The sequence below is a fragment of the Littorina saxatilis genome, linkage group LG2 (assembly GCF_037325665.1).
Source record: "Littorina saxatilis isolate snail1 linkage group LG2, US_GU_Lsax_2.0, whole genome shotgun sequence".
Classification (NCBI taxonomy): Eukaryota; Metazoa; Mollusca; class Gastropoda; order Littorinimorpha; family Littorinidae; genus Littorina; species Littorina saxatilis.
In genome coordinates, this window is record NC_090246.1 from 12795073 (window position 1) to 12822684 (window position 27612).

General features: G+C 41.5%; 1 protein-coding gene across 6 annotated transcripts; it reads right to left on the reverse strand.

The window, feature by feature from the left end:
• Positions 1-867: 867 nt before the first annotated feature.
• LOC138958225 (cell death-inducing p53-target protein 1-like) lies at positions 868-26702 on the reverse strand. 6 transcript variants are annotated; one of them, XM_070329324.1, is made up of 5 exons: positions 26578-26702; positions 23689-23802; positions 8616-8660; positions 5152-5488; positions 868-4350 (listed from the first exon to the last, which is right to left on the reverse strand). In XM_070329324.1, the coding sequence occupies exons 2-5, from the start codon at positions 23771-23773 to the stop codon at positions 4242-4244; spliced, it is 576 nt and encodes a 191-aa protein (XP_070185425.1). In that variant the 5' UTR covers positions 23774-23802; positions 26578-26702; the 3' UTR covers positions 868-4241. The 6 variants fall into 6 exon arrangements, with proteins under 6 accessions (XP_070185425.1, XP_070185426.1, XP_070185427.1 ...); XM_070329325.1 differs by lacking the exon at positions 26578-26702 and adding an exon at positions 26475-26577; XM_070329326.1 differs by lacking the exon at positions 26578-26702 and adding an exon at positions 26285-26305.
• Between the last annotated feature and the right edge of the window lie 910 nt (positions 26703-27612).

Genomic DNA, 27612 nt, shown 5'->3' on the forward strand with positions numbered 1-27612 from the left:
CACCAAATTGCACCATTTGTGTTCTTTGGAGAGAAAAAAAAATCCGGGTCATGCCCCTGGCTAGGCACTTTGCGCCGTCGACTTTGCTATTCAGAATTCCTTACTAATTTTTTACTTTTCAATTCCCATGCCTGCAGATATTGCTATGAATATGATGTTGCACCAAGCCAAGAACAGCTACGTTGAAACTGAAAATGAGAAGTATGCAGCAATGTTGCCTCTCTTTGTTTTGAGTCCTAGTACATACTTGTTTCCAATTCTCATTCTGTGTCAGCAGTTGGAATATGGGTCAGCAAAAATTACTGTCCACACTGAAATTAGTGCTACTGCAGACACTCTCTAATGGGCGGGCACATGTTGACTGTTGGTTCCTGGTCTAAACAAATACTCTAGTTTGAGAAAGCAAACATTTAGATGAGCAATTGAATAAAACTAAAAGTAGACTAAAATTCCAAATCATTGCACTTAGTGTTGACATAAAGCGCCCACACGTACACATCCTTTATTAAATGCATGATTCTGATCTTATACCAAAGGGAAGCAACCTCTTTAATTATAGACAACAGGAACAAGCGAGTTCTACGCAGAACCAGTCTCCTAGTCCTAGCACCTGAGAGAATAAGACTTAGAGGCATTGAAATGAGCAAACGACTTTTGTGCTTGTTGATTTTAATGCTTCTTATTCTTTCAGCTGCCAGGAGACTGGTTCCACATAACTCTCACTTACTGTTGTTTATATTGAGTGCTTACTTCCCTTCATTATGAGTTCGTCATTTACACTCTCCTTCATTTGGTCATGTTTCTGAGAAAAAAATAAAGAATTAGGTTCATTTGTCCAAGACTGCAATCAAAAAGACACAAGTTCAATATGTTTGATCAACACGTTTATTCATCAAAAAACAACAATAAAATCAGACATAAAAGAAATACCAACACTAAATATAAGGAAAGAAAACAAAATGCGATCAGTGATCATGCACTTATAAAAATGGTTTTTATCAAAATAATTATGCTCTTCTTTACCCTCCAAATAATTCTCACATCCTTTCCTGAGGATGTTAAAGCTTCATTTCTGTTCTTTCTTTAACAAATCGTGAAAAAGAAAAACTCACTCAACAAGCTGAAGGAAAATTATCAAATACATTACCAAACAAAATGGAATTCTGATTGTCTAACATTAACCAACAGATCCTTACCTCACACAAATCATATATAAAATAGAAATTACCAGTTTTCACATCATTCTCAAGTAAAAGACAAAAGATGACAGTATAAAAACAGATCACTGCCAATTTCAAGGGTAAATGATTTGACCGGAATTTCTTATAAGCAGACCTCAGAACTGAAAGATTCAAGGTGTTAGGCTTGGCCTAATCTTGATAAAAAAAAAGAACGAAAATATCAGATCTGTGATATGGAAGAAAAAAACACGCATTTTTTTCTCAGAGGGTAAAAACTACTAACTAAATTTGAATATGAATGAAAACAATACAGATATGTTAATAAAAGTCATCTTTAAAAAAATCACACCTGGGATTGTGAAATCTTGTTTATTTTGAGCATAGCTGTGGTTCATACATACTTTCATTACACTGATTGTGAAAAGAAAAAAAAGAAAAAAACTCGACAGCTGGGGCGTTGAAATTTATGGAAAATTATATATTTACGTAAAAGTCTTGTATCTAGGAATCTGTCATGGTGTTACTCTGTCACTAAAGTTTACAAGTTGCACTGGTGTTGATCGATGCACAAAATGATGGCCCATTTTCTCTGGATAATATGCTCACGATAAAATGCTCACAATACTGAAGATGATTTCACTAACAATACAAAACTGTGGCATCACAAAGGTAGAACAAGAAGGGCAAAGCCCATACGACTCACATGCTTCACACATTTTTCCTACCAAAATACATGTGACCTTGACCCAAGGTCAAGGTCATCCAAGGTCATGAAACACAAAGCTGTCAATTCAAGACATAGGAAGTACAATGGTGCTTATTGGCTCTTTCTACCATGAGATATGGTCACTTTTAGTGGTTCACTACCTTATTTTGGTCACATTTCATAAGGGTCAAAGTGACCTTGACCTTGATCATATGTGACCAAATGTGTCTCATGATGAAAGCATAACATGTGCCCCACATAATTTTTAAGTTTGAAACAGTTATCTTCCATAGTTCAGGGTCAAGGTCACTTCAAAATATGTATACAATCCAACTTTGAAGAGCTCCTGTGACCTTGACCTTGAAGCAAGGTAAACCAAACTGGTATCAAAAGATGGGGCTTACTTTGCCCTATATATCATATATAAGTGAGGTATTGAATCTCAAAAACTTCAGAGAAAATGGGAAAAATGTGCAAAATAGCTGTTTATTAGGCAACATTTATGGTCCCTGCGACCTTGACCTTGAAGCAAGGTCAAGATGCTATGTATGTTTTTTGGGGCCTTGTCATCATACACCATCTTGCCAAATTTGGTACTGATAGACTGAATAGTGTCCAAGAAATATCCAACGTTAAAGTTTTCCGGACGGACGGACGGACGGACGGACGGACGGACGACTCGGGTGAGTACATAGACTCACTTTTGCTTCGCATGTGAGTCAAAAAGGGTAGCTTCATCTTTGTCCACAAAGGAATGAGCAAACACATTTTTGGTACACCTTCAAAATACAGTTCAACACATCCTAACAACCACAAGTTTGACAACCAAGAGTTAAACACATCCTAACAACCACAAGTTTGACAACTAAGCTGAAAAAATCACTGTAAGCAGAGTTGACTCAAACCTTAATTAATATAATCCCACAAAATAATACAAGTGGAAAAGGAGAACACTGAACTTTGAAATTTCATAAACAGAAAAATCTGTTCAGACATAATAAATTGAATAGTATACTGTATTTTTGAAGACTAAGTCAAACCATACAGGCATTGATTATTATACATGTACATCATATCAGTAAACTGGGTTACTAACGTTCCAAACTTACTGTCAGTAAAACTAACTTCATCAAAGCAAATCCGACATCATCAAAAACTCCCTCAAAACCAATCCTTTCTACTTCAGAAATAGTGAAAAACACTCAATGTAATGAAAAGGACAGAAAACACTTCTTAATAAACAAAAGTAAACAATCTAAAGTGAGAAAGAATGCAAAGACTGCATCCATACAATAAAAACATCCTATTTAGACATTACTTTTAAGAATCTACCTTTTTCAAAATACTACCTGACCCCAGCGAAGTCATGCATGATACATCTGTATATCAATTACATGTACAATCGTAACGACTGATTTCAGAAAAAAATTACCCATAACCCATTTTTTTCTAGAATACTTATGAAAGCAATGTTCAAGTCTTAAGCATGAGTTTACCTTAGGGGTAGCGCATGCTAGGTTGAAGAGCCACGAGTTTGCAATGAAACATTCATTCAAAAACATATGCAAAAAAGAAAAAGAGAAAAGAACACAACAAAATATTTGCAAAGGACTTAATCCGTGATTGGACTTTTAATTTTAACCAGATTTGTAAACTTTAAAAAAAATTGGGATTCTCTGCAACGGTCACACAGAAGAGTTTTTGTGTACTAAATATGCTCAAAACAATGCTCAGCATGAAACAATTTACGAATAAAAAATCAGGTAAGAAACAAACAAATGTTTTTCTTCTCTGTCAGTTAGATTTTTCCCCAGCACCTAACAAAACTCCAAACAAAATCAACTCTAGAGAGTACACCATTCAATTGACACAGTTATCACAGTTTTGCATGAACAAAGTAATCAATGATAACATTTCACAACTGTTTAACAAGTGAACACACACAATGATCACAAAAAGCTATCAATTGCAAGAGAGGCTGTTTAAAAGACATGTAACTGAAAAACTGCAGTGCAGTCTCACACTAAGTTAAACAACAGGGATGATTTATTTTAGTGGTATTGACCCTGCATGCATCACATCTCTTAAAAAATAAAATTAAAAAAAAGGTTGGCCTCACTACCAATTTGTGCTTAGCTTTAATGCGTTTGGAATGTGACAAAAAAAACTGTGTTAAGTTAAGTGAAAGGTACTCGTTATAAAAATACTAAGCTGCACTTCATCCTGGAGCATTTCTCCAAACTTTAATTTCTTGCAACTTTTGATTCGGCCAAACATTTCAGAATGCTACGTGCGACACCTTGGTGAATTGTGCCACAAGGTGAAGCTGTGAGCATGTTTCACGTGAGCGAGTTTTACATGCGGCTCCAGCGGGCGACCTGCTGGCGGCAGTTGGGGCAGGTGTGGATCACGTCCTTGCATCCATCCACGCAGAATGGGATCAGGCAGCACCCAAAGTCACATCTGTTGGTAAAGAAAGTGAGAGAATGAACGAAGGCTCTGGTTGATAAACCAACCCATTGAAATTAGGTCAACAAAATCCTTAGCCAGGAACAACTAACCCACTAAGCAAAAAAGTCATTAAAATTCAAACAGTCACTAAAACCCATCGCCAGTAAAACCTACCCCACAAGGCAGAGGATCCAGGTAAACAAACCATTACAATTACGTCAACAAAGTCCATAGCCAGTAACAACTAACCCACCAGGCAGAAAACATTAAAATTCAAAGAGTCACTCATAGCTCAGTACATAACATTGGAACGCCCACCCCCATTAAGACCCCTAACTTAAGACTTCCTCCTTTTTAAGACCCTCCTTTCTCAGATGTTTTGTTCATAGCCTCTTTAAATTTACCTTCATTTTGAGACTCATTCCTTTTTAAGACCCGATTTTTTCAGATTTTTCAAGGTCTCAAAACGGAGGTTCCACTATAAATTGGAACCGACCCATTCAGACCCCCAATTTAAGACTTTCTCCTTTTTACCTTTTTCAGATATGCTGTTCATTAACTCTGCAAATTTACCTCCATTTTAAAGATTATAAATCGATCAAAAAGGAAGAAAAGAAAATCGTGAAATAATAATGTTACATGCATCTTGAAGCAAAACAAACAAACACAGTACATGCATAATGAAATATAAAATGTTCAGCTAGAGACTGAATGCAGCTGTATTAGAATAAAGTATTTGTAGGAGTGTGTGTGGATTTGTGCATGTGTCTGTGTACATGCATCTTAAAAAGGAAGTTCCACGGAAAGACCTACCCCACAAGGCAGAGGATGAGGCAGATGATCCAGGTAAAGGTTCCAGTCTCAAAGTGCGTGGCACTGACAATCTCGGCCTGGCAGTGGGGGCACCGGGTGTGCACCGGTGACTCGCGGAACGTCTGCACCATGGTGAGGGCAGGTTGAGTCACCACCACGGTAGTGTTGCCGTGCATGTAACCTTGCTGTTGCGGTTGACCGTAGCCTGGCTGTTGCTGTTGGCCATAGCCTGGTTGTTGTGGTTGACCGTAGCCTGGTTGTTGCGGTTGACCGTAGCCTGGTTGTTGCGGCTGGCCGTAAGCGGGTTGTCCATACGCTGGCTGAGCATAGCCCTGGGCTATTGACGAAGAAAAAGTATCATTAACTGTGGGATTTGAAGGCTTTTAAGAAATCTACAAAGGTATAATCACTGTTTATTCCCTTTACCCCCATAGCATAGAAAGTAACTGTCAATTTCAAAGTTCTTGAAAAAAATCGTATCGTAGCAAAATAACAACTGCAAGTTTTCCAAAATAATACAAGCTCAAACATTGCAGAAAATCAGAAGAAATGGGAACAGATATGTGTCATAATCATAGGAATCATTGTGTGTAGCGGATGTTTCAGGGATCTGCATTTAGGAGGTTAATTGATGATCATGCGGTATTTGGTGCTCCTTGGAAGAAAATGGTATATTCTTTAAAGTTATTGCAACATGCTAATTAGGACTTGTGTTTAAATTACAAAATAATGTGCAGAAAGAAGCAAATCATGCACATGTGCACAATAGTCATAGACTTTTAAGAGATGGAACACTCAAAACCATAAACATTTGTTTGTTTGTTTATTTGTTGCTTAACGTCCAGCCGACTACGTAGAGCCATATCAGGACGAGGAAGGGGGGGATGAAGGGGGCCACTTGTCAAGCGATTCCTGTTTACAAATGCACTAACCCATTACTTGTGTCCCAGCAGGCTTTAGTAAAACTAAATTAATACCTACTGGAAGATTACCAGTTTCCAGTATGTTAAAATAGGCTTAACCTATCTACTGCTGGACTTACACCAGAACACTAATAGATTAAACTATACATGAATCGCGAGACAAGCGGCAAGAGAAGAGATTTTTGGAAAAAATACAGGTGAATGAGCAAGAAGGCAGAAAAAAGAAAAGAATTCATGAAGAAAAAGAGAGCATGACAGGAAAGAGGAACCAAAAATCTACCTAACAGCAAACTAGAAAGCTCCTGCGGTTCCAAAAACAGGAGGGGCCTTTAATTTCATAACCGCAACCCATAAACATGACAGACACAAATGGGAAGTAAAAAAAGAAACGTTCAGTAATAAAACTAGTGGTTAATGGAAGGTCAGGTTACTACCCAACACCCTAAAACAATGTTAGCACACAGTTCTGCTGAAGTTGAACCAAGAAGAGAAAATAAAGAAACTGAAAAAGGAGCGCTTCATTGTTTGATAGTTAGATGTACTATCACTACTATGACATTTAATCAAAACCATAAATAGAAAAGATGCACAAAGAATATGCTAACAGCACAACAGATGTTTGGACCAAAATAAAAATGTGCATCATGTGTATACATGCATATGTCTGATATGAATTATCATCCAGAGATAAAACACAGTTACAGCATAAGAGTGTACAACAAATCCTTGCTAAGAATAGCATTACTGCTTGGCAGTGCATGGTGCTTTATACTCTCAGGTCACATGACCCAAAACTGTGTAACTTTGCAAGCAATCTTGAAATGAGCTGTGCATGCACTCCTGCTATAAGTAAAATTCTGTCTTGGACCCAATGAGCTTTGCATGCACTCCTGCTATAAGTACAATTCTGTCTTGGACCCAATGAGCTTTGCATGCACTCCTGCTATAAGTAAAATTCTGTCTTGGACCCAATGAGCTTTGCATGCACTCCTGCTATAAGTACAATTCTGTCTTGGACCCAATGAGCTTTGCATGCACTCCTGCTATAAGTAAAATTCTGTCTGTGGACCCAATGAGCTTTGCATGCACTCCTGCTATAAGTACAATTCTGTCTGTGGACCCAATGAGCTTTGCATGCACTCCTGCTATAAGTACAATTCTGTCTGTGGACCCAATGAGCTTTGCATGCACTCCTGTTTTAAGTAAAATTCTGTCTGTGGACCCAATGAGCTTTGCATGCACTCCTGCTATAAGTACAATTCTGTCTGTGGACCCAATGAGCTTTGCATGCACTCCTGTTTTAAGTAAAATGCTGTCTGTGGACCCAATGAGCTTTGCATGCACTCCTGCTATAAGTAAAATTCTGTTTGTGGACCGATGAGCTTTGCATGCATTCCTGCTATAAGTACAATTCTGTCTGTGGACCCACATTCCAAATAACAGTTTCATGAGAAAAAACTCATCCACGCAGTTAAAAGCCCATTTTACATTCCCTAAAGTCATTGAAAGCTTGTGATCTACAGTGCAACATCAGTATCAACAAATCATATCCTATGTAATAAAAATGAACAACAGATGGAAAAAAGGTGTCATCACATTAAACGGCAACATCATCAACCATAAACTGTGGCATCTATTGGGAAATCTACTTTCTGCAACAACATGGGAAAACAATTCATTTGGATTAACACAATTGTGAAGGTTGACAATATCAAATTCATCTGCTGTATTGCAAAAAGGTCACGGTGCCCTAGTTCACAGTAATTCAGTTCCAGTGTACAGTAGATGCATTTCTAGGAAGATAGAGTTGGAGGTCTGAAGTAATCATGAATGCTTCATAACCAGTTAGTCTGTCTAGTGAATAGCAGAAGGTGAAAATAAATGGAAATGTGCTATGCAGTACATATAATATACACAGGGTGGTTAAATGTATTTTAAGCTGACATGAACATATTAGCTGAATGACAATAATAACAGAAACACATGTACATGCAATGTTAACAAAGTGTTATAAAACAATTAACAACAGTTCATTCTGATAATTGATTAAGACAATTTCACAACACCTTCTTTGAAACACAAAACAATTTTCTTATTTTTTGTAATTTTACATTATAAACCACCCTGAGACTATATTTACCACAAAGTTATCTCTAACACTCACATGCAATTGTAACACTTCAGATCTCAACACCTTCTGTGAAACAACAACTGTCATTTTCTTATTTGTTATAATTTTTCATTATTTAACCACCCTGAGACTATATTTACCACAACGTTATCTCTAACACTCACATGCAATTGTAACACTTCAGATCACAACACCTTCTGTTAAAGAAAAACAGTTTTCTTAGTTATAATGTTACTATATAAACCACCCTGAGAAGTTGTCTCTAACACACACATGCAATTGTAACAGACTAACACTTCAGAGAAGTACTGCAGCTGTTATTGTGCCATCAACCTTTGGGTGTCAAGTGTGTTAAAATGATTTGCAAAACCACAGATAACAACACAGGGCTGCAAAAGATATACTTGTACCTTGATAAGGGCCTTGAGGTGGTGCCCCATAAGGTGCACCGTATGCTGTTAGAATCAATACCAATTTGAAAATAAATTGTTGGCATACATATAAGGCCAAAAAAAATATAGTCTGTTTACGGTAACATAGGCAAAAAAAATAGGGTCGGTAGGTCGGGATTATTTTATTTAAAAAAATTTTTTCTCCAAAGAACCATATTTTTAAGTTATTTTGCCAAAAAAGAAAGACTTTTTTTTTTTTTTTCCCCCAACCCAAATGCCAAAAAAAAGTCTAGGGTCGCGCGAAAAAAAAGGGTCGGTCGGGATACCGTAAACAGACTTTTTTTTGTGTGGCCTAACAGGCATTAATATCTCCAATAAACTAAATATGTACATGTGTATGCTGTTCCATTTCATGCAGATGGTAAATCCGGAAGAGAAAAACACCAAGAATGGTGCAGCCAATACTTTTTTTCTTACTTCGGAAGTTCCTAAAAAATTGGTACCTGGCACTGCCATTTGACTTATAAGTTAATCCAACCTTCAAGACATTTGTTACACTCTCTGACAGGTCTGTTTAAATTCTCCCTTTTAAGAAATCATAATATAAACAAGAGGCGAAGCCTTCAAGGCTCACGTAAGAAATCGACAAACAGTAACACAAACTCAATCACTCCGTCACACATACACACACACACACACAGTAAGCATAGGTGACACTGTGCAAGAAAGCGAGACACTTAGATCTAGATCTGTTTGTCTGCATGTAGCCTACTTACAGGGACACGACTGCCAACTAGTCTCGGCCCGCTCAAAATAACAATGACCGAGACTTTCAGTAATTCCTTCGCGTGACGTCTAACCCTCTTACGTCATAATGTGACGTCTTCAAATGACGAAATGTTAAAGTTTCTACCACAGACATACACACGCACGCACACGCACACACACACGCACGCACAGACAGACAAAGTTACGATCGCATAGGCTACACTTACGTGAGCCAATCAATCAAAAAGGAAGAAAAGAAGATGGTGAAATAATAATGTTACATGCTGTCATGCATCTTGAACAAAAAAGAAAGAAACAAAGTACATGCATAATGAAATATTAAATTTTCATCTAAAGACTTAATGCAGCTGTATGTATAGGTTACAACACGAGTGGTTTTTTATATGGCTTGTATTTCAGTCAAGACCCAGCGGATGAATATCATCGGGAGACACGAGCCTTTGGCGAGTGTCTCTCGATTGATATTCCCGCTGGGTCTTGACTGAAATACAAGCCATATAAAAAACCACGAGTGTTGTAATCTGTATATCCCATTCTACCATCAAACACAAAGTGTAGACTACTAGCGGCACTGTTGCGATCTGTGCAGGGTAAAACTGTTGCCAGCGAGACTTAGCCCTTTTGCAACCTTAAACTAAGTGACCGTCGCTGAAAAAATAAAACGAATGAGTGCATCGATAAGTACGCGGTAACACTACTTTCAGACCATTTAAAAGCTTTAAGTAAAGGTTCATAAGTTGCAAGAAAGTAATGAAGTCGAATAGAAATTAATTTAGTTGAAGCGCACAATTCTTTTGTTTTGCGTTTCAGGTCGGCAGAACGGGCGAAACGGGTTTGGGACCCATTTGGCTTACTCGATTCAGAATTGATTCCACGTTGTTTTTCTCGAACGTGTGTAATTAGGCTTATTGACAGAGAAGCAAATCTTAGGGAACAAATATGTAGGTTTAGATTTAACCATTTGCTCCCTATTTGAAATGTATCTACGTGATAAACTGTTTTGCGAGTGTGTTTGCATGGATGAACTTAAACTGGTATGGGTGAGAGGAAAACGCGACCGACACGTCTCGTTCACCGCCGATTGATTGCATTTTGAAGGAATATGACTGGATTACGGAAAAATATGTGGACTTACTGCAGAGCCAGGCAAAAGAGTAGACTTGCTCGCAAAACACGTGAAACAGCCGATGTTTGATAGCTGAAGGCGCACACCGGCAAAACACACTACCGACAGATTCTCAAAAGTCGTCTGCTAACGATGCAAGGGGAGGGTACTCGTGTTTTTGTTTTGGTTCGCTAGCATCTGGTTATCTTGTAAGTTGAATGTTCGTTTTTTTCGACCTGCATTGCTTTCATAATGAAAGAAACTTTTGCTTATTGCATCTCATACATCAGATCAGTTCTGAGATTCATTTTTGCGTGCAACTGATATGGTTTTCTGAGCCGTGCAATACGATTTTAGAACTTCATACAAATGTGTCACATTGTTCGGCGCGAGCGAGGTCAAAGGTCGGGAGGAAAGTAGTCCTTTGCCCAAATCGGAATCTGCACTATCATATATTTTTTGGAGTCCATGATGTATTTATTGAGCTATAAAAATACAACATATATACCCATACTGAAATAACAGAGACAAAGAAGGGAGGTCATGGGATATTAGAATATATAGAGTAGTTGTAGGAGTGTGTGAGGATCATGTGTGCATGTATTTCTGTACACGCGTTTTGGTGTGTTTGTGCGACAGTTGGCAATGGAGGAAGAGAGTGAAAGCCTGTATGAATAGTTTCTGAGTATGTATCTTAATTTATTTGGTTGTTTCTTGCTATAGTCCATGTGCATGTTTCAGTGTGCAGGATTTGAGTGCATTTTAACCACAGCATCATGACATATCCCCAAATTTGGGCAATAAATACTATGTATTCTGTAAATAAAAACAGTGTGTGTGTTGCATGTTGTCTATAATCTTCAATAAAATATCCACTGTTATGAACCCGTCGGTTAATCCTGTCTCAATTTCGCTCATGATTGCAAACTGAAAAAAAATTAAAGCAAAACCCCAGGTAAAGGCTGTCTTTGTATGTGCATAATGTATGAACTGGTCAAAATGATTCAAAAATCAAAAAATCAGAGAGCAATATAATCCTTGAAACAAATTCAAAACAAAGTGAGCATGTAACAAAAAATTCAAAAAGAAAAACAACACAATATCAAATGATACTTGTCTGTTCAGGGAGGTAAATATGACAAAACATAACACATTTACTCGAACAGACAACAAAAACCAGTTTGACAACACAGCCAATGACTTTAAAAAAAATCTCAGCGAGACTGTGTCTATTTTTTTGCTCGTTTAATAGGGAAACAATAAACAAGTCGCATAAGGAGAAATTACTACTTCTAGTCAAGGTGTGGAACTCACAGAAGGAAACTGAACGCACTGCATTTTTTCACAATGACTGTAGTCCGCCGCTCGTGCAAAACGCAGTGAAACTGACGAGCCTGTTTAGTGCGGTAGTGGTTTCGCTGTGCTGCATACTAGCACGCTTTTCTGTACCTCTCTTCGTTATCACTTTCTGAGCGTGTTTTTAATCCAAACATATCATATCTATATGTTTTTGGAATCAGGAACCGACAAGGAATAAGATGAAATCGAAAATTTTTAATTAAATTTTGATTTAATATAATATACTTACCCAATTCTTATGAATGCATTGACTTTAGTCCCACATGCTAGATGTCGAAAAACCTCTCAAATTACCTGCCCTTAGTAGGGTGGTAACCAAGCTAAAAGCGACGCCATAGCCGTTGCTATGGCCTGACCTTGCTCGGTTACCCATAACACCCTGCGCACTACGTGAGCGCCAGCATCCGTAATAATCATTCGAGACTATTAGTCAAACAAACCCCCAAGGACATAATCCAGCGGGGACGGATGGGAGGGTATTAACTATAAGAATTGGGTAAGTATATTATATTAAATCAAAATTTAATTAAAAATTTTCGATTTAATCACATATTCTTACTCCAATTCTTATGAATGCAGATTCCTCCTAAAGGCGGAGGGAACTTACTTATGTCCTTGCAAGCACCTGCCCTGCAGCGACCAAAGCCGGCAATGCACTGGAGCCATCCAGTCGCGTGCAAGAGATGTCACGAAGGTAGAAGCTGATGAAAACATCGTCTGACTTCCAGTAAGCTGTCTGCAAGACATCGCTTAATCGCCCTGAACGTAAGACGGCCACAGAGGACGCCCAGGCTCTGGCCTCATGTACTCGAGCTGATGTCAGAGGAAGGACTGAACGCCCCCCCCTCTCCTGAGAGAGCCACCACTCATATGCTCGTCTAATGAGGGTCGCCACCCATCTTGTAAGGGTCAATTTCGATATGTCCCTGTCATATTTTGTGTTCAAAGAAATGAACAAAAGTTTCTGGCTTTTGGCCCTAACCAACTGAGTGCGAGCCAAGTAAGACTTCAAGGCCCTAACTGGACAGTTAGCTAAGTCAGGATCGTGCGAAGCTAGAATAGTCCCAAGCGGGGGGACTCGGACCACGGGCGGGGATTGGCCTGGTTTTTGATTTTTCGCGAGAAAACCAGGCCGGAAATGAAGAGACATTGAACCATCGCGCTCAAACGCGATGTCTTCCGACAAACCCGACAAGGCATGTATCTCACTGCCTCGCCGAGCGGTAGCCAGAAGAAGCAGAAAAACCGTCTTGCGTGTTAAATCAGTCAGGCTAGCAGCCTGCAAAGGCTCAAACGCCGCAGACCGCAAAAATTCTAAAACCAAAAATAAGTCCCATGCCGGGACAGAGGTCCGTCTCTGCGCTTCCTGGAGAGCGGCCCCTTTGATCACACTAGCAATCACTCCGTTAACGTTAATCAATCTGCCTATCTGTCTCAGAGTAGCAGATATAGCAGAACGTCTGACTCTCAAAGCAGAGGCCGAACTGCCCTGCGCAGACAAAAAAGAAAGATGATTTGCCACCTGTAACGAGCGCGGGGCCACAGCATTGACCCCCGCCTCCCTACACCACTTGGCCCAGGCAGCCCAATGGCAAGCATACACAGACGCAGTCGAGGACCTATGCGCCTTAAAAACCAAATCCAGCGTCAAGTCTGAAGCGCCAGATTTCCGCAGTTCCGACCTCACAGTCTCCAAACGTGTAGGCGCAGGGCCTGCGGGTCTCTGTGCGGGATGCCTGTTCTTGGCTGAACGAACTCTCCCCGCACTAGATTTAGAGGGATCGGAACTCCTTTTGCCAACAACAGCAGATCTGGAAACCACTGCTGGGAAGGCCACCAGGGGGCTACCAGCAGCAGGAGCTCCGGACGATCCAGCTCTGCTTTCTTCACCACTCTGCTGAGCAGAGGAAAGGGAGGATATGCGTAGGCCTGAAGGCCGCTCCACGAGATCTCCAACGCATTGCTTGCCCAAGCTTCCGTGTCCGGAAAGGGAGACACGAAAATGGGAAGTCTCTTTGAAAACCTCGTTGCAAATAGATCAATCATGGGCTTCTCCACCTGTGCCCACAGGCGTTGGAGCGCCCCATGAGTGATCGTCCATTCGGTGTGCAACACCTGAGAGGACCTGCTGAGTGAATCCGCCAGTGCGTTGAGCTTGCCCGGAAGAAACTCTGCTGAGATCGTGACCCGATGCGAGTGGCACCACACCAGAACCTCGCACGCCCTGTCTGACAGGGAAAACGACCGAGCTCCTCCCTGCTTGTTGATGTAGGCAGCGACAGTGGTATTGTCCGTGTGCAACCGGACATGTCTGCCGCCCACCAGAGGGAGAAACGCAAGCAAACCGAGGGAAACCGCCTCTAACTCCAGGCGATTGATATGCCAAAGACGCTGGGACTGAGTCCAAAGACCGGAGGCCGTCTGGCCCCCGATGTGAGCCCCCCACCCGGCCATCGACGCATCCGTAAAGAGGTCTATGTCCGGAGGGGGCAGAGAGATGGGAACCCCCTGAGAGATCCAGTCCAGGTCCAACCACCGAGAAGTCGCGTGACTGAACCATCCCTGCGTGGGGACGATTTTGTCCCAATCCTGCGAAGCCGGCTCCCAGAGAGAGCTGAGCGCAGCCTGGAAAGGCCTCTTGTACACCCTCCCTAAGGGAACCAGAGTTGCCATAGATTCCATTTGGCCCAGAATCGAGGTAAGGACCCTCACCGAAGCCTGCTGGCTGCCAGCCACGGCCAAAATGAGAGCATGAAGCTTCTGAATTCTCTCCTGCGTAGGCCGGACCGTCCAAGCGACAGTGTCGAACGCCATACCGAGGTAAACAAACCTCTGCGAGGGAGTCAATTCCGACTTCGCTTGGTTCACAGAGAACCCCAGGCCCAGAGCCCGGTTCCACACCACCTGAGTGTTCAAGTGGCACACTGACTGACTCTGATTCAGAATCAACCAGTCGTCGAGGTACGTCCGTAGACGAATACCTCTTTGCCTGATCAGCGCGGCCAGCTGCCTGATCACCATAGTGAAAACCCACGGGGCCCGGGACAGCCCGAAGGGCAGAGCCCTGAATTGAAAGATCCGATGACCCCAGCGGAAACGAAGCCACTTTCTGTCCACTTGATGCATAAGGATATGAAAGTAGGCGTCCGTCAAATCCACCGAAGTCACCCAATCTCCCCGGCGTAGGGCCTCCCTGACCGAAGCTGGTGTTTCCATACGAAACTTGATCTTCCGAAGAAACTTGTTCAAGAACGAAAGATCGAGAACAGGCCTCCAGCGGCCCGACGCCTTGGGCACTACAAACAGGCGTCCGTAAAACCCCGGCGAGGAGTGATCCACAATCTCTTCTATAGCCTCTTTGGCCAAAAGAGACCTGATCTCTGTCTCTATGGCCACTCTGGCCTCTTGGCTGGCCGGAAAACGAAAGGGAGGAGGAACCCTGGTCAAGGGAGCCTTTTCCCCCTCCCACAACAGCCGGAATCCCGATCGCACCACCCGTAAAATCCATTGGCTGTGCACTAACGCCTGCCACATGGAAATAGCCCTGGTGGGGCCACCCGCCACCACAAGAGTGGGGGGAACAGGGGTGATGTGATCGGGAGAGCCTCATTGGGGGGAGGGCTTTCGAGCCCCACCCCTCCCCTTCCCGAACGAGGGTTTCTTAGGATAAGGAGCACCCTTAGCTGGTGCGGCCTTATCTCCCTGTTCCTTAGGACGAGAGGAGCTGTGCTGCTTCTTGTTCCAGAAAGGCTTAGAAGAAGACTGAGATTTCTTTGGGATTTTAAACGAAATCCCAACGAGATGTCTGTCTTTAGCCTCCTGAACTTCCCGCTGCCTTGCATCCAGGGCTACTCTACCCAAGAGAGAGCCCTCAACAAAAGGTGAGGAACGCAGCGAGTCCACAGTGGACTGCTGGGAAAAGCCTGCTTGAGAAAGCAGCAAATCACGCCGTGAAAAGACAGCATGAGCATACAGCCTCGCTGAAATGCTCATCCTCTCAGAATTCACCATCCCCAAAGCAGCAAGCAGTTTGGAGATGTCACTGGCTGAGGCGTCTTCCCTGAGTCTAAAAGGCTCCAAAGAGCCAGCAACAGCTCGAGTAAGAGCTCGGAGCAAAGACTCTGCCATAGAAGCCAATTCAAGATCAAGACACCCTATCTCCTCCAGAGAAGAGAGAAAAGCGTCCGAGAACGAGACCCCTTCCTTAGCAGAAGGTTGCTTTGGCAACAAGGCAAGCAACTCTGGCGGAATTGGCAAAGTTGCCCTCGGCAAAGCAAAAGTCTGAACAAAGTTCCTTGACTTCACATTCCAGTCCAGCTTTTTCTGCACTAACGGCGAAAAAGCAGTAGCCTGCGCGTTTGACGCTAGCCATGGATCGGCTGAAGCAGGCGCTGTATCATGAGCATGCAACAAAGGGAAAGGAGTTGGCGACAGACCGCTGCCCTGAGGGGCCGGTCGAGCCAAAAGCTGCGACATGTGATAAGCCACGGCAGGCGATTCCACAAAACGAAACGATTGTGAACTCTCCTGTGAAGGCCGAAAATCATTCGCAGCGGATGGTGGAAAAGAGACATCCTGTCCTGAATCCACCACCCCCTCCGGAAAGTAACGAGCTGCCACACAAGCCGCTCTTCTCATGGCTTGCCTAAACCCAAAAGGCAAGACTACACACTCCTCATCTTCCACAGAAGAATCCGAATCCCCAGCCTCTACAGTATCACTGTACACAGGAGGGGAGACAGGAGCCACAAAAGCTTGACCCGATCCCGCTTGCCACCCACCATCCCCCCCCTGCCCCGCTGGGGTAGAAGGGTAGACAGTAGGCACAGAGGCCCGCCAAGAAGGCGGGGGGAGGGGGCCACCCAACAAAGCCGCGCCAGGCCCATTGTTGGTAGACCGCTGACCGGGCGCTTGGCCCCAACAGTCAAAACCAGTCTGGCCAGTTTGAGCTACCCCGCCCGCTGCAAGCGGTGGGTGTTGGCTCGTAGCTGCAGCAAGCGAACCCTGCGAGGGGTAAGACTGAGTGAGAGGCGAGACCGTGAAAGGCCGCCCCCACCCGTCAACCTGCTGTAGTCCCGTTGCCCCACCACCCCACCACCCCTGCTGGGGAGAGGGGCGGCTGCTAGCAGTGGACAATAGCGGCACTGACTGAGACGCCAGTCCAACAGCGGACACCCGATCATGCCCGGCGGGCGAGAAAGGGTGAGCCGCTACACCAGCCCCCACCCAGTCCCGCCCAGTGGGTGGGAAAGAGTGAGAAGCCGACACAGCCCCCTGCCCCCAGTGGGACAAGGCGGGACCAAGCCCGGGCTGTGACCTACCATGCCCCCTCTCTCCCTCTCCCACAAGGGGAGAGAGCTGACTTCCCACTGCAGTGTTGCTAAAAGCAAGCTGAGCGGGAAGAGAAAGAGAGGAAGCAGACCCCCTCTCCTTACGGAGAGAGTGTTCGAGCGCAACCGCAGCACTACCAGAGGCAGAGAGGGAAGGCCCGAACTGGTCAGGTGCACCAAGCAAGTGCGCAGAAGAAATGGCCGCCCGGCCACCCCCCCCCATCCGCAGGAGTCGCCAGAGTCGACGACGACGACGACCCCAGCCGAGCCAGGGAGGAAGGATCCCCTACCGCCGGAGGCAGAGGAGGGACCCCTGAGCGAGACGCAAACTGTTGAGAAATAAAATCAAACAATTCGGACTTTAACGAGCCCAGGGCTGAAGGCCCCGGCTCCTCACCCCCATCAGGGGACGCGAGCTGTGAACGAACGGAACCCGTCCTCGGAGGGATAGGAACATCAAACGAAGTGCTATTTGACGGATCTTCTACCCGCATAATAGGCAATTCAACGCTCTTGGCTTTACCCTTAGCTTTAGCTTTCTTCACTGGGCTAAGAGCCTTGTCGCCTTCCAGTCTCGCACTCAGTTTAGCTTTGTTGTCGGCCATTTTAAGACCGGCGAAAAACAGTCACCCAGAACAAAATTATCTGCGTGCGTGTTCAAAACAAAGCTAACAACATTTACATTCCAAACGTAAAAAGGAAAGATCTCACCCAAAAGGTAGACGGACAGGTAGACCCCCAAGAACCGGCTAGTCTCACGGACGAGCAGGCATGTGAAGGCCAAAAGTGAGAGCGAAATTCGGACACGTCCACCGTGCGTTGTCGAAAGTCGAGAATGATTATTACGGATGCTGGCGCTCACGTAGTGCGCAGGGTGTTATGGGTAACCGAGCAAGGTCAGGCCATAGCAACGGCTATGGCGTCGCTTTTAGCTTGGTTACCACCCTACTAAGGGCAGGTAATTTGAGAGGTTTTTCGACATCTAGCATGTGGGACTAAAGTCAATGCATTCATAAGAATTGGAGTAAGAATATGTGATTAAATTCTTTTTAAATCGATTTCGGAAATTTAATTTTCATCATAATTTTTATATTTTTAATTTTCAGAGCTTGTTTTTAATCCAAATATAACATATTTATATGTTTTTGGAATCAGAAAATGATGAAGAATAAGATGAATGTAATTTTGGATCGTTTTATAAAAAAATAATTTTAATTACAATTTTCAGATTTTTAATGACCAAAGTCATTAATTAATTTTTTAGCCACCAAGCTGAAATGCAATACCAAAGTCCGGCCTTCGTCGATAATTGCTTTACAAAAATTTCAATAAATTTGATTGAAAAATGAGAGTGTGACAGTGCCGCCTCAACTTTTACAAAAAGCCGGATATGACGTCATCAAAGACATTTATCGAAAAAAAGAAAAAAACGTCTGGGGATATCATACCCAGGAACTCTCATGTAAAATTTCAGAAAGATCGGTTCAGTAGTTTACTCTGAATCGCTCTACACACACACACACACACACACACACACACACACACACACACACACACATACACCACGACCCTCGTCTCGATTCCCCCTGTTATGTAATAAAACATTTAGTCAAAACTTGACTAAATGTAAAAAGGAAAATATTTATGAATCAAATTTAGTATACCATCATCATTATTAACACCAATGAACCTAAACTTTAGACTGCTGGCAAAAAGGCCAACCAAGAAAAACAAAGTTTAATATAAAATCTGTGTGTTGACATTCAAAGTACTGTACAACAAACATAATAAAAGTTTTCCTAAAAACCACAAGTCAGTAATTAACTAATTCAGTAATTGTGTACACCTTTGTTTATTTTTTATCTGATCCCTTTTCACCACGCCCTTTTCAATGTCCTCATGCTTCACCGCAGCCTGTCATGCATTGTTAATTGAATTTAACACAAACCACTGTGCTGCCTACATCAAGAATCTTATTATGAATTCATATTTAAGCCATTTACACATTTAAAAAAAATGTAAATAACAAAAACATGACACTTTGCATTTAAACACTAGGAATAACTGATGACATTTTGCAATACTGCATCAGCAATTCAATCTTAAATGAACAAGTCGCACCATTATGCCAACAATCCTGCAAAAACTAAAACAGTGGCAACAACAGACGGTACCAGATATATTTGTCCATCACAAACCTGTGCTTTTGCAAAACAGCATCTTTTTTATCATGACTTCTTCAAAATGTACAGCAGAGGAACTTTTCTCATCTAAATATTTAAATAATCCTAAGACAGGTTGGGCATTTCTGATTATCTACAGAGTCTCCATCAGTCTCATGTACAGTGGAACCCCCCCCCCCCCACCCCTTTAAGACTTTGAAAAACCTGAGGAAATGAGGTCTTAAAAAGGAGGGAGACTTAAAATGAGGGGGGGGGGGGGTAAATTTACAGAGGTTATAAACAAAACTAAAAATGAAGCAAGGTCTTCAAAACGGGGAAGTCTTTAATTAGGGGTTTCACTGTGCAACTGGAGTGTGCTCATGTTTCTGAATAGCTACATACATTCACTAGGCCAAAAAAAAAAAAAATAGTCAGTTTACGGTAACCCGACCGACCCTATTTTTTTCGCGCGACCCTAGACTTTTTTTGGCATTTGGGAAAAAAATAAAAAATAAAATTTTTTTGCAAAATAACGTAAAAATTAATATGGTTTTTGGGAACAAAAAAAAACAAAAACAAAAACAAAAAAATCCCGACCTACCGACCCTATTTTTTTGGCCTATGTTACCGTAAACAGACCTTTTTTTTTTTTGCCCTACTGGAACGGTGTTGACCCTGGTCATAATTATGTCTACATCAAGCAATTTAAAAAGAAATACAGACAACACCTGCAAACAGCTTAAATTCACTTTGAGTTTTTTATCTTTCTTTCTTTCTTTATTTGGTGTTTAACGTCGTTTTCAACCACAGAGGTTATATCGCGACGGGGAAAGGGGGGAGATGGGATAGAGCCACTTGTCAATTGTTTCTTGTTCACAAAATTGATCACTTGGTTAACAAAATCTCATCTAACAAGAAATATAATACAGACAACAGCTTCACTTTTTTTCTTTTTTCTTTTTTTACTGAAATCTTTGCAGCATTTTGCTTTGATCACAAATTAAACTAAGCTAACAAACACTTTGTCAGATAGGTGTAGTCAGTTAAAACTGGTCACAAACTGAGGGATGATTTGCAAAGCTTGGAACATTCATGTTCTAACTACATAAAACACGGTCCGGATATTGGATGCATGCTTCAGTACCTGTATTATACACCCCATAGGCTGCAACTGGGTAAAAGAAGAAGAAAGGAAAAATAGAAAGGAAAGAATAGTTACATTCAAAAGTTGAATTACTTGACGTACACACCAGAAACACATGCACAATATTATCATTGTCATAATAATATGCTTTATCATAATAACATTGACAAGTCCAACATGACATGCAACAAATTCAGATGCTCAATGATTCTACTGAACGTAAACAATTGGTATAAATATAAGTATTAGTATGAGGATACACTGCAGTCAATTGCTTTCTGTCAACTCCATGGATTATTTAAATATTATTTGAAGGAATTAAAACTATAATTTGCTGTAATAACAACGTTTATTTGTTCATGAGAAAAATAACACATCCCAAAACAAAAACACCCATAAAAGCTATCCAAGTAACCCTAAAGGAAAGTATTTAAGTTTTAAATGGTTGGAACTACATGTCTGTGCTGATCACCACCATTTGAAACTTAAGTTCAAGCGCTGTCTTTGGCCAGTTTAGGTGGGACGCTATGATTGCATGAACCTGTAACAATCAACCTATCATTGAACATAATTATGGGGAAAGGTAAGATCCCTAACAGTAACAGTCAAGTGTAGGAGGTAAATCATACTCCAACATGTCTAGTAAAGCATGTAAACTACAATCTCTGCTGGTAATTTTTGTCCTGACCCCCTTGCTCCAAACTCTTGACAAGTGTTGTTATCTGCTCATAGGCAAGCAATTTTGGCTCACTGCCAGATAAATTGCCACACAAAGAAATATGTGCAGTAAACAACTCTGAAGGGTGGAGAAGGAAATGTCTGCTTTGTATATGGGTCATTCTCAGAAATGGTGGTCCAGTGAGAGTGAGTAGGGGTGACACATTTGAAATCATGAAAAAGTAAATTAAAATTATTTCTACCACGACTTTTTTCATCTGAATCTATTCCTGAGACATTAAAGCATTGTTGTATGTCAATAAAAATGGTTTCTATACGTTGGTGTTGTTTTTGTGTGCTTTTCAATTGCGAAGTTCGGCCGTTTCCGGATCGCCGAAGCGTTACACGACTTTCGTGATCAACAATATGTTCAGTCTCATGGCTAAATGCAAACACCAACAAATTACTGCAATCGACAGTCAGGAGTTCAGTCTTGGACGTAGCAACACATCTTTGCAAAAACTCACGCTGAATTTGAAGTTACGGGCTTTGAACAAAAAATTATGAATGTCGTAACGCATCGTATCCGGACTCGACGCGCGAACATCGGACAGCAATGTGCTCCATGACTTTTGCCACATCACGGCTATTTTTAGCTCTTTGGCGCACAGGAAGTTCGAACAAGAAAATAGTCCTTTGAATCACAGCCAAATATTCACAGAAAACACCAGAATCATATCATTTGCTGAAACTCATGGCGTCGTTTCCCGACCTACGTTACGACTGAAGATAGTTTTTACTTAATTGTCGAGCCTGCAAAGCTTTGTCACAAACTTACACACCGCGGATGGCGACAATGTAGTGTCGGAAGGATATCGAGTGCAAACAGTCTCTCAAAGCGCGAAGTTTAGCGGAACAAAGCAGCCAAGAAGTTTTCGTATCCTCTGATTGTCGATGTTCGACATTCATCAAGTACTTAAAATGGGTAATCTGAACGCAACAGGAACTTTCAACAAATACAGCAAACTCTGACGAATTGTGTTTTGTGTAGTTATTTTGGGTCAGACGGGTTTTGCCGGCAGGAAAGGCCAAACAGTGCAGATTCATGTCTGTCGCACAGGAACCGAAAGTGGTTCAAGCATTTCGTTTCTGTGTTACGACATTCAGCTTAGTCAGTTCCAAATGTCATTTTTTAACCAATATTAGTTGAAGTCCTTACCTTTCATAACTAGAATGTGTTGGGTAGAACACAAAAATACTGCAGAACTGATAAAAAATGCACAAAGGATTGAAGGCTTAGGTGGTTTAAAGTTGGAATTTGGTTTCCATGTTACAACATTCATCACGTAAATACAACACTTCAAAACGTCTCTTATTCAGCAACCAATTACTCTTTTTGTCTAATTTTTGCATTATTATGAATAGCAAACAATAGACTTCATAGTAAAAACAATTATTTTGTATTTCTTGACACTTTATTTTTTACTTTGTATGTAACACTTTGGACCACCATTTCTGAGAATGACCCATATCTGATGTGAACAGGGTTATGTACAGTTACAAGATATACATGTACTAGATCTTAGCTAAGAAGTCAAACAATTACACATTGATAGGCTTCCATTTGAAACGTTGAGGTGATGTTCGTGGATTGACTCGCGTTACCCAGAAGATTTCCTACATGACAATTTACGTCATCTCTTCACATGAATTATCGTCTGGGTGTTTAGCGGGCGCTCTGTCTTTACTACTTGCAAATGATTCTCATGGCTAACAGAGACTAGTTGAGCATGTATCAATGCACATCCCCAGTAGGTATTCAATGAGTAGATTTCTGGTGTTCATCGAGAATTGAACACAGATAATCTGATCAATCATCTGGATTGAATTACAATTTCTTCTATCTTTCCAAGTTTTGTCAGTGTGCATGAATATCATTACGTATACAGTTCTAATCGCAGATTTGCATGTTAAAAATAGTAAACTGGCAGAGCTGAAGCATCGCCACATTTGCTGCAAGTGCAAGCAAACATGAGCCGTATCACCTTTGCGTTTAGATTAATGGATGTTTTCTACCTGTTTTAAAGCTGACAATGTTGAACACAACAAATGTGCATGATCATCAATAAATGATGGGAATACAAAAGAATATTAGTTGTAAAAACTCATATTTCAAGATAATTCAACTTTTTTTTACTGTTCAGGTACACTATCACTGTATCAGCGTTGACAACAAAGGACATTGGGTCACAGTTAACAAGATCAACCACTTCAGTCGCCATTATCACTACTGAAAGTTTATGTTAATTAGCATTCAGACTCAGACTATACATCTCAATCATCAGCATAATTACTGACACACCCACACCAAACCACTTTTCAAGTATCAAAACCATAACCAATATCTTAACTATCGCCATAAAAATAATTGTTAATAGTACCTTCAAAAAAACATTCCTTATTAAAATAATAAAAACGTTTCCCATCAAAAACACGCAAACAAGCAAAAAATAAAAAAATTTTTACAAATATAAGTATACTTTACCTCCAGGAGGGGGGCCTTGTCCTTTGGAATCCGGTGGAGGGTAAGCACCATCATTACCAGGGTAGGGAGGAGGAGGACCAGACATAACTCTTGTTTCTGTGGTTACCGATTAGCCTGAAAGTGAAAATAGCAACTTCAGCTTATCATCAACTACTGGTAATCAATATAACTACAGTTTCACAAACTTACAAACAAACCAACTAAACTTCCTCTATTTAACTCTCTTCATGCTACCGCCGAGAAAATCTATGTCGTAAACTGGCTCATTTGCATACTGACCTCTAGTACAACGCATGCGTACTGAATAAGAACGTTTTAACTTCCGCCATCTTCCTTCAAATTGCGGGAGCGTGCTTGTTTTCGATGTGAAAACTACAAAAGAAGATTCGTTTGTGGCGATTTGTGGTGTAGAGACGTAATGGGCGCTTTTTGGGCAGAGTTGTTAGGCAATAATGACAGCGACGACGATGCTTTTGAAGGATTTTCTTTGGAAGAGGTCGCCGAATCGATGAGGAAACTGCACATGCGATCAGAGTGTTGCAAGCACCAGAGCCAGAGTCTGATTCCGATGAAGAAGACGACGAAGTGATCGGAGATCCGAAAATCAGTGCTTACGATTGTGACAGGTTACGAGTTCTGTGAGTTTCAACCTTTTTATTTTCGCTGTGTGACCGTGTCGTCTTCTGCTACCCAAGTTTGAGCATCAATGTCTTGTACATTCATTTTGTCATTCTCACAAAAAATTTCAGGGCAATGCAATGAAAACTTTTTTTTTAATGATTTTTTTAATTCGGTAGGTGGTTAAATTACCAATTTCCCCAAAAATGCTTGGTTTACAGGTATAGGAAGAGTGTAAAATTACATGGCGTGAGAAGAGTTAACTTTTTCGCGACGCGCCGCCCGAATACAAGCGTTCACTGATCATGCCGTTGTCAGCACGCCGCCAGAATCCGTGCGTAAGGTGCGTGAGTCGCTTCGCCACACAGCGCCATAATAGTAGCGTTGGAAGTGGAAAATACCACGCTGGGGATTTTCCATACGAAAACCCACGTCATAGGTTCAGAGGTCGGCTGCATTACCATACGCGACAAATAACTCCCAGAACAGTTGATTTCATTGGTTAGTTTGGATACTACAGGTCATTGACGGGACCAACCCATGCCTTAGTTTCATATTTAGGATTCCAAAATGTCGCGAGTTGTCAGTGTTGTTGCGAAGCGAAGCGGCGTGCAGAAGGAAGGCAGTGCAGTGACTGTGTGTGCATCAAACAGTGTTGTTGTGATAGATGGATAAGTGAGTGATGAGGGTGAATGAGTTAGCCAAATCAAGAGCTCGAGGTGTCAATGCTACTTTGGCCAAAACCCAATGCAAGCGGACGGACGCGATTCTGGTGCCGCCGGGAATGTTCTGTGGCCACATGGCTGTGGCGCTTTGTGTTGAGCCGTGCTTCGAAGTGTGGCACACAAAGAAGGATGTTCTCCGTGCATAAACCGAGTTCTAAACAATTCATTTATACAAAAACTGTAAATACTGTGACAGCAAGTGTTTCTTTTCTTCTATGGATAAAACCCAACGCAATGGGACTCGATTCTGGTGCCTGGAATGTGGTGTGGCGTTTTGCGTTGAGCTGTGCTTCCAAGTGTGGCACTGTAAATACTGTGACAGCAAGTGTTTCTTTTCTTCTACATGGATATATTCATCATAGTCATCACCCAGTCATCTCATTGTCTCATTCAGGTTAGTAAATTCTTTTTTGAGTATTCACTAACAACATTTTGTGCATATTTTCAAACATGTCTGTAGTATTTATGTGGTGCCTCTGGACTTTTTTTAATTTAAATTGTTGACATTTTCAATAGCATACCACACAAACACAACAAGCCTTTTGACAAATACAAAGTACATTTCTGAAACAATGAAAGATCTTTCTTTAATTGTGTGCAAAAAGTAAGTCTCCACATGTACTAGTTTTTTTACAATATTTTTTTTCAAAATACAATATTTTTTTCAAAATTTTCCAATTTTGGTTGTCAGCAGGCTATTTATTGACATTTTCAATAGCATACCACACAAACACAACAAGCCTTTTGACAAATACAAAGTACATTTCTGAAACAATGAAAGATCTTTCTTTAATTGTGTGCAAAAAGTAAATCTCCACATGTACTAGTTTTTTTACAATATTTTTTTCAAAATACAATATTTTTTTCAAAATGTCCCAATTTTGGTTGTCAGCAGGCTATTTATATGCTTTGGCTCAGGCGTTCTGAGTGTATAGTCATGTCATAGGGTGGACGTGTTTTAACTTCCTGAATAACCCAAAAGTACAGGAAGTTTCAATACAGAAAATTCATTATTGTTCATGGTTTACCGTTTAGATTAACGAAACTCATGCAGCGAGAGCATTTGTTGATTAAAACAATCAAAGACGGAAGAAACATAAACAGCATCGGGATGTTCGGCATTGCAAAATGTACACAGCATTGTATCTGCGTCAAAACAATCACTCGATTCACTGACCCCAGGGACGGACGAAATTAATAGCTTGAAATAACTTCTAAAAATCAATTTAATCACACAACCATCCAAAATGTACCGGTATGACGCGACACACAAAGCAGCTGACTATTCAAATCAGTCTGAGAGAAAATCTGTAACAATTGCACAACAACCAAAAAGAAGTAGAATGCAAAACCAAAGCGGATGTTTACAGCTTGATCGAAGAACACACCCGACATTTTGGGTGTGTGCTAATTGTTTTTGATAAAAGAATTTGTCTGCCTCACCTCTAGAGGGCTTGACGCGAACAACGATATGTATCGTGCTGACAAGATTTATCTCACAGAAAAAATACATGAAACTAAAAACAGAATTCTGATTCATCCTCACCTGAAAATGCGATCAAGTGCCCGAGGTAGTTTCGCCCGTCTTCAGAGAGCCGTGTGCAAAACGGAACTTGCGACAAAAGCCTTGTAGAGTTACCTGCTCTTGTAGATTTTAGCAGACGACACATTTTGACGGCGATCAACATGTAATCTGTTGTTACATAGCTCTCTTGTGGTTCACTCTAGTTGTATGCAACTATTTAGTAAGAATAAGTGATGTCGCAGACGTAGGATGTGAGGCTATAAGCCAAAGAGAGTGTGCGGTTTTTTGCCAATAAGGACTTGAGTGTGTGTCCGCTTTTTGTTAGTGTGTCCTCCCCCACCCCCCTTCTTATACCCTTACCCCCGACCCTACACCCCTTCGAGTGACAGCCTTACTAACTATAGCGCTAATACACAATGACCCAGCCGGGTCTCTAAACCAACTCCATGACTACTTGACACCAACCTTCAGCTCTGGTGCCTTGGTGGCTAGGAGCTCGATCGCGACACCCAAACCTTTGCGGCTGCCCCTTTTATTTATTTTTCCTTTTTTTCTAAATCATCTAAAGTCAGGACGAGGTAACACCTGGGAACATGCCCCTAATGGTTTAAATGTGAGGGCGCTAAACAACATTTATCATCATCGTTAGTGTGTCAGACTGGGTGCGTGAGAGAAAGATAAATAACCATTGTGTTTGTTTTCCGAAGGTAATGGAGAAAGCATACAAAATGTTTTGGTTTTTTTACAGAGAGAGAGCTAAGAGACTGACTGGCTATTAAGTTTAATGTCCTCTCAGACCAGTTGGAATATATTGGGACAGGTATTGGTAGTAATTATGCTGAGGATATGGTGTGATATAATAAATGGAAAAACCCTATTGCGGCTGTCCCCTTTTATATGCCAGCATTAGACATGTCTCGTCAAAGTACATATCAAGATACGATCATGATGATAAGAGACGAGAGATGATGCATGCATGTTTTCAAAACCCTGAGACTTTCACTGTGAGTTTGGGGTCTGTGTTGTGCTCATGTGTACACACCAGGGTGTCCAAAC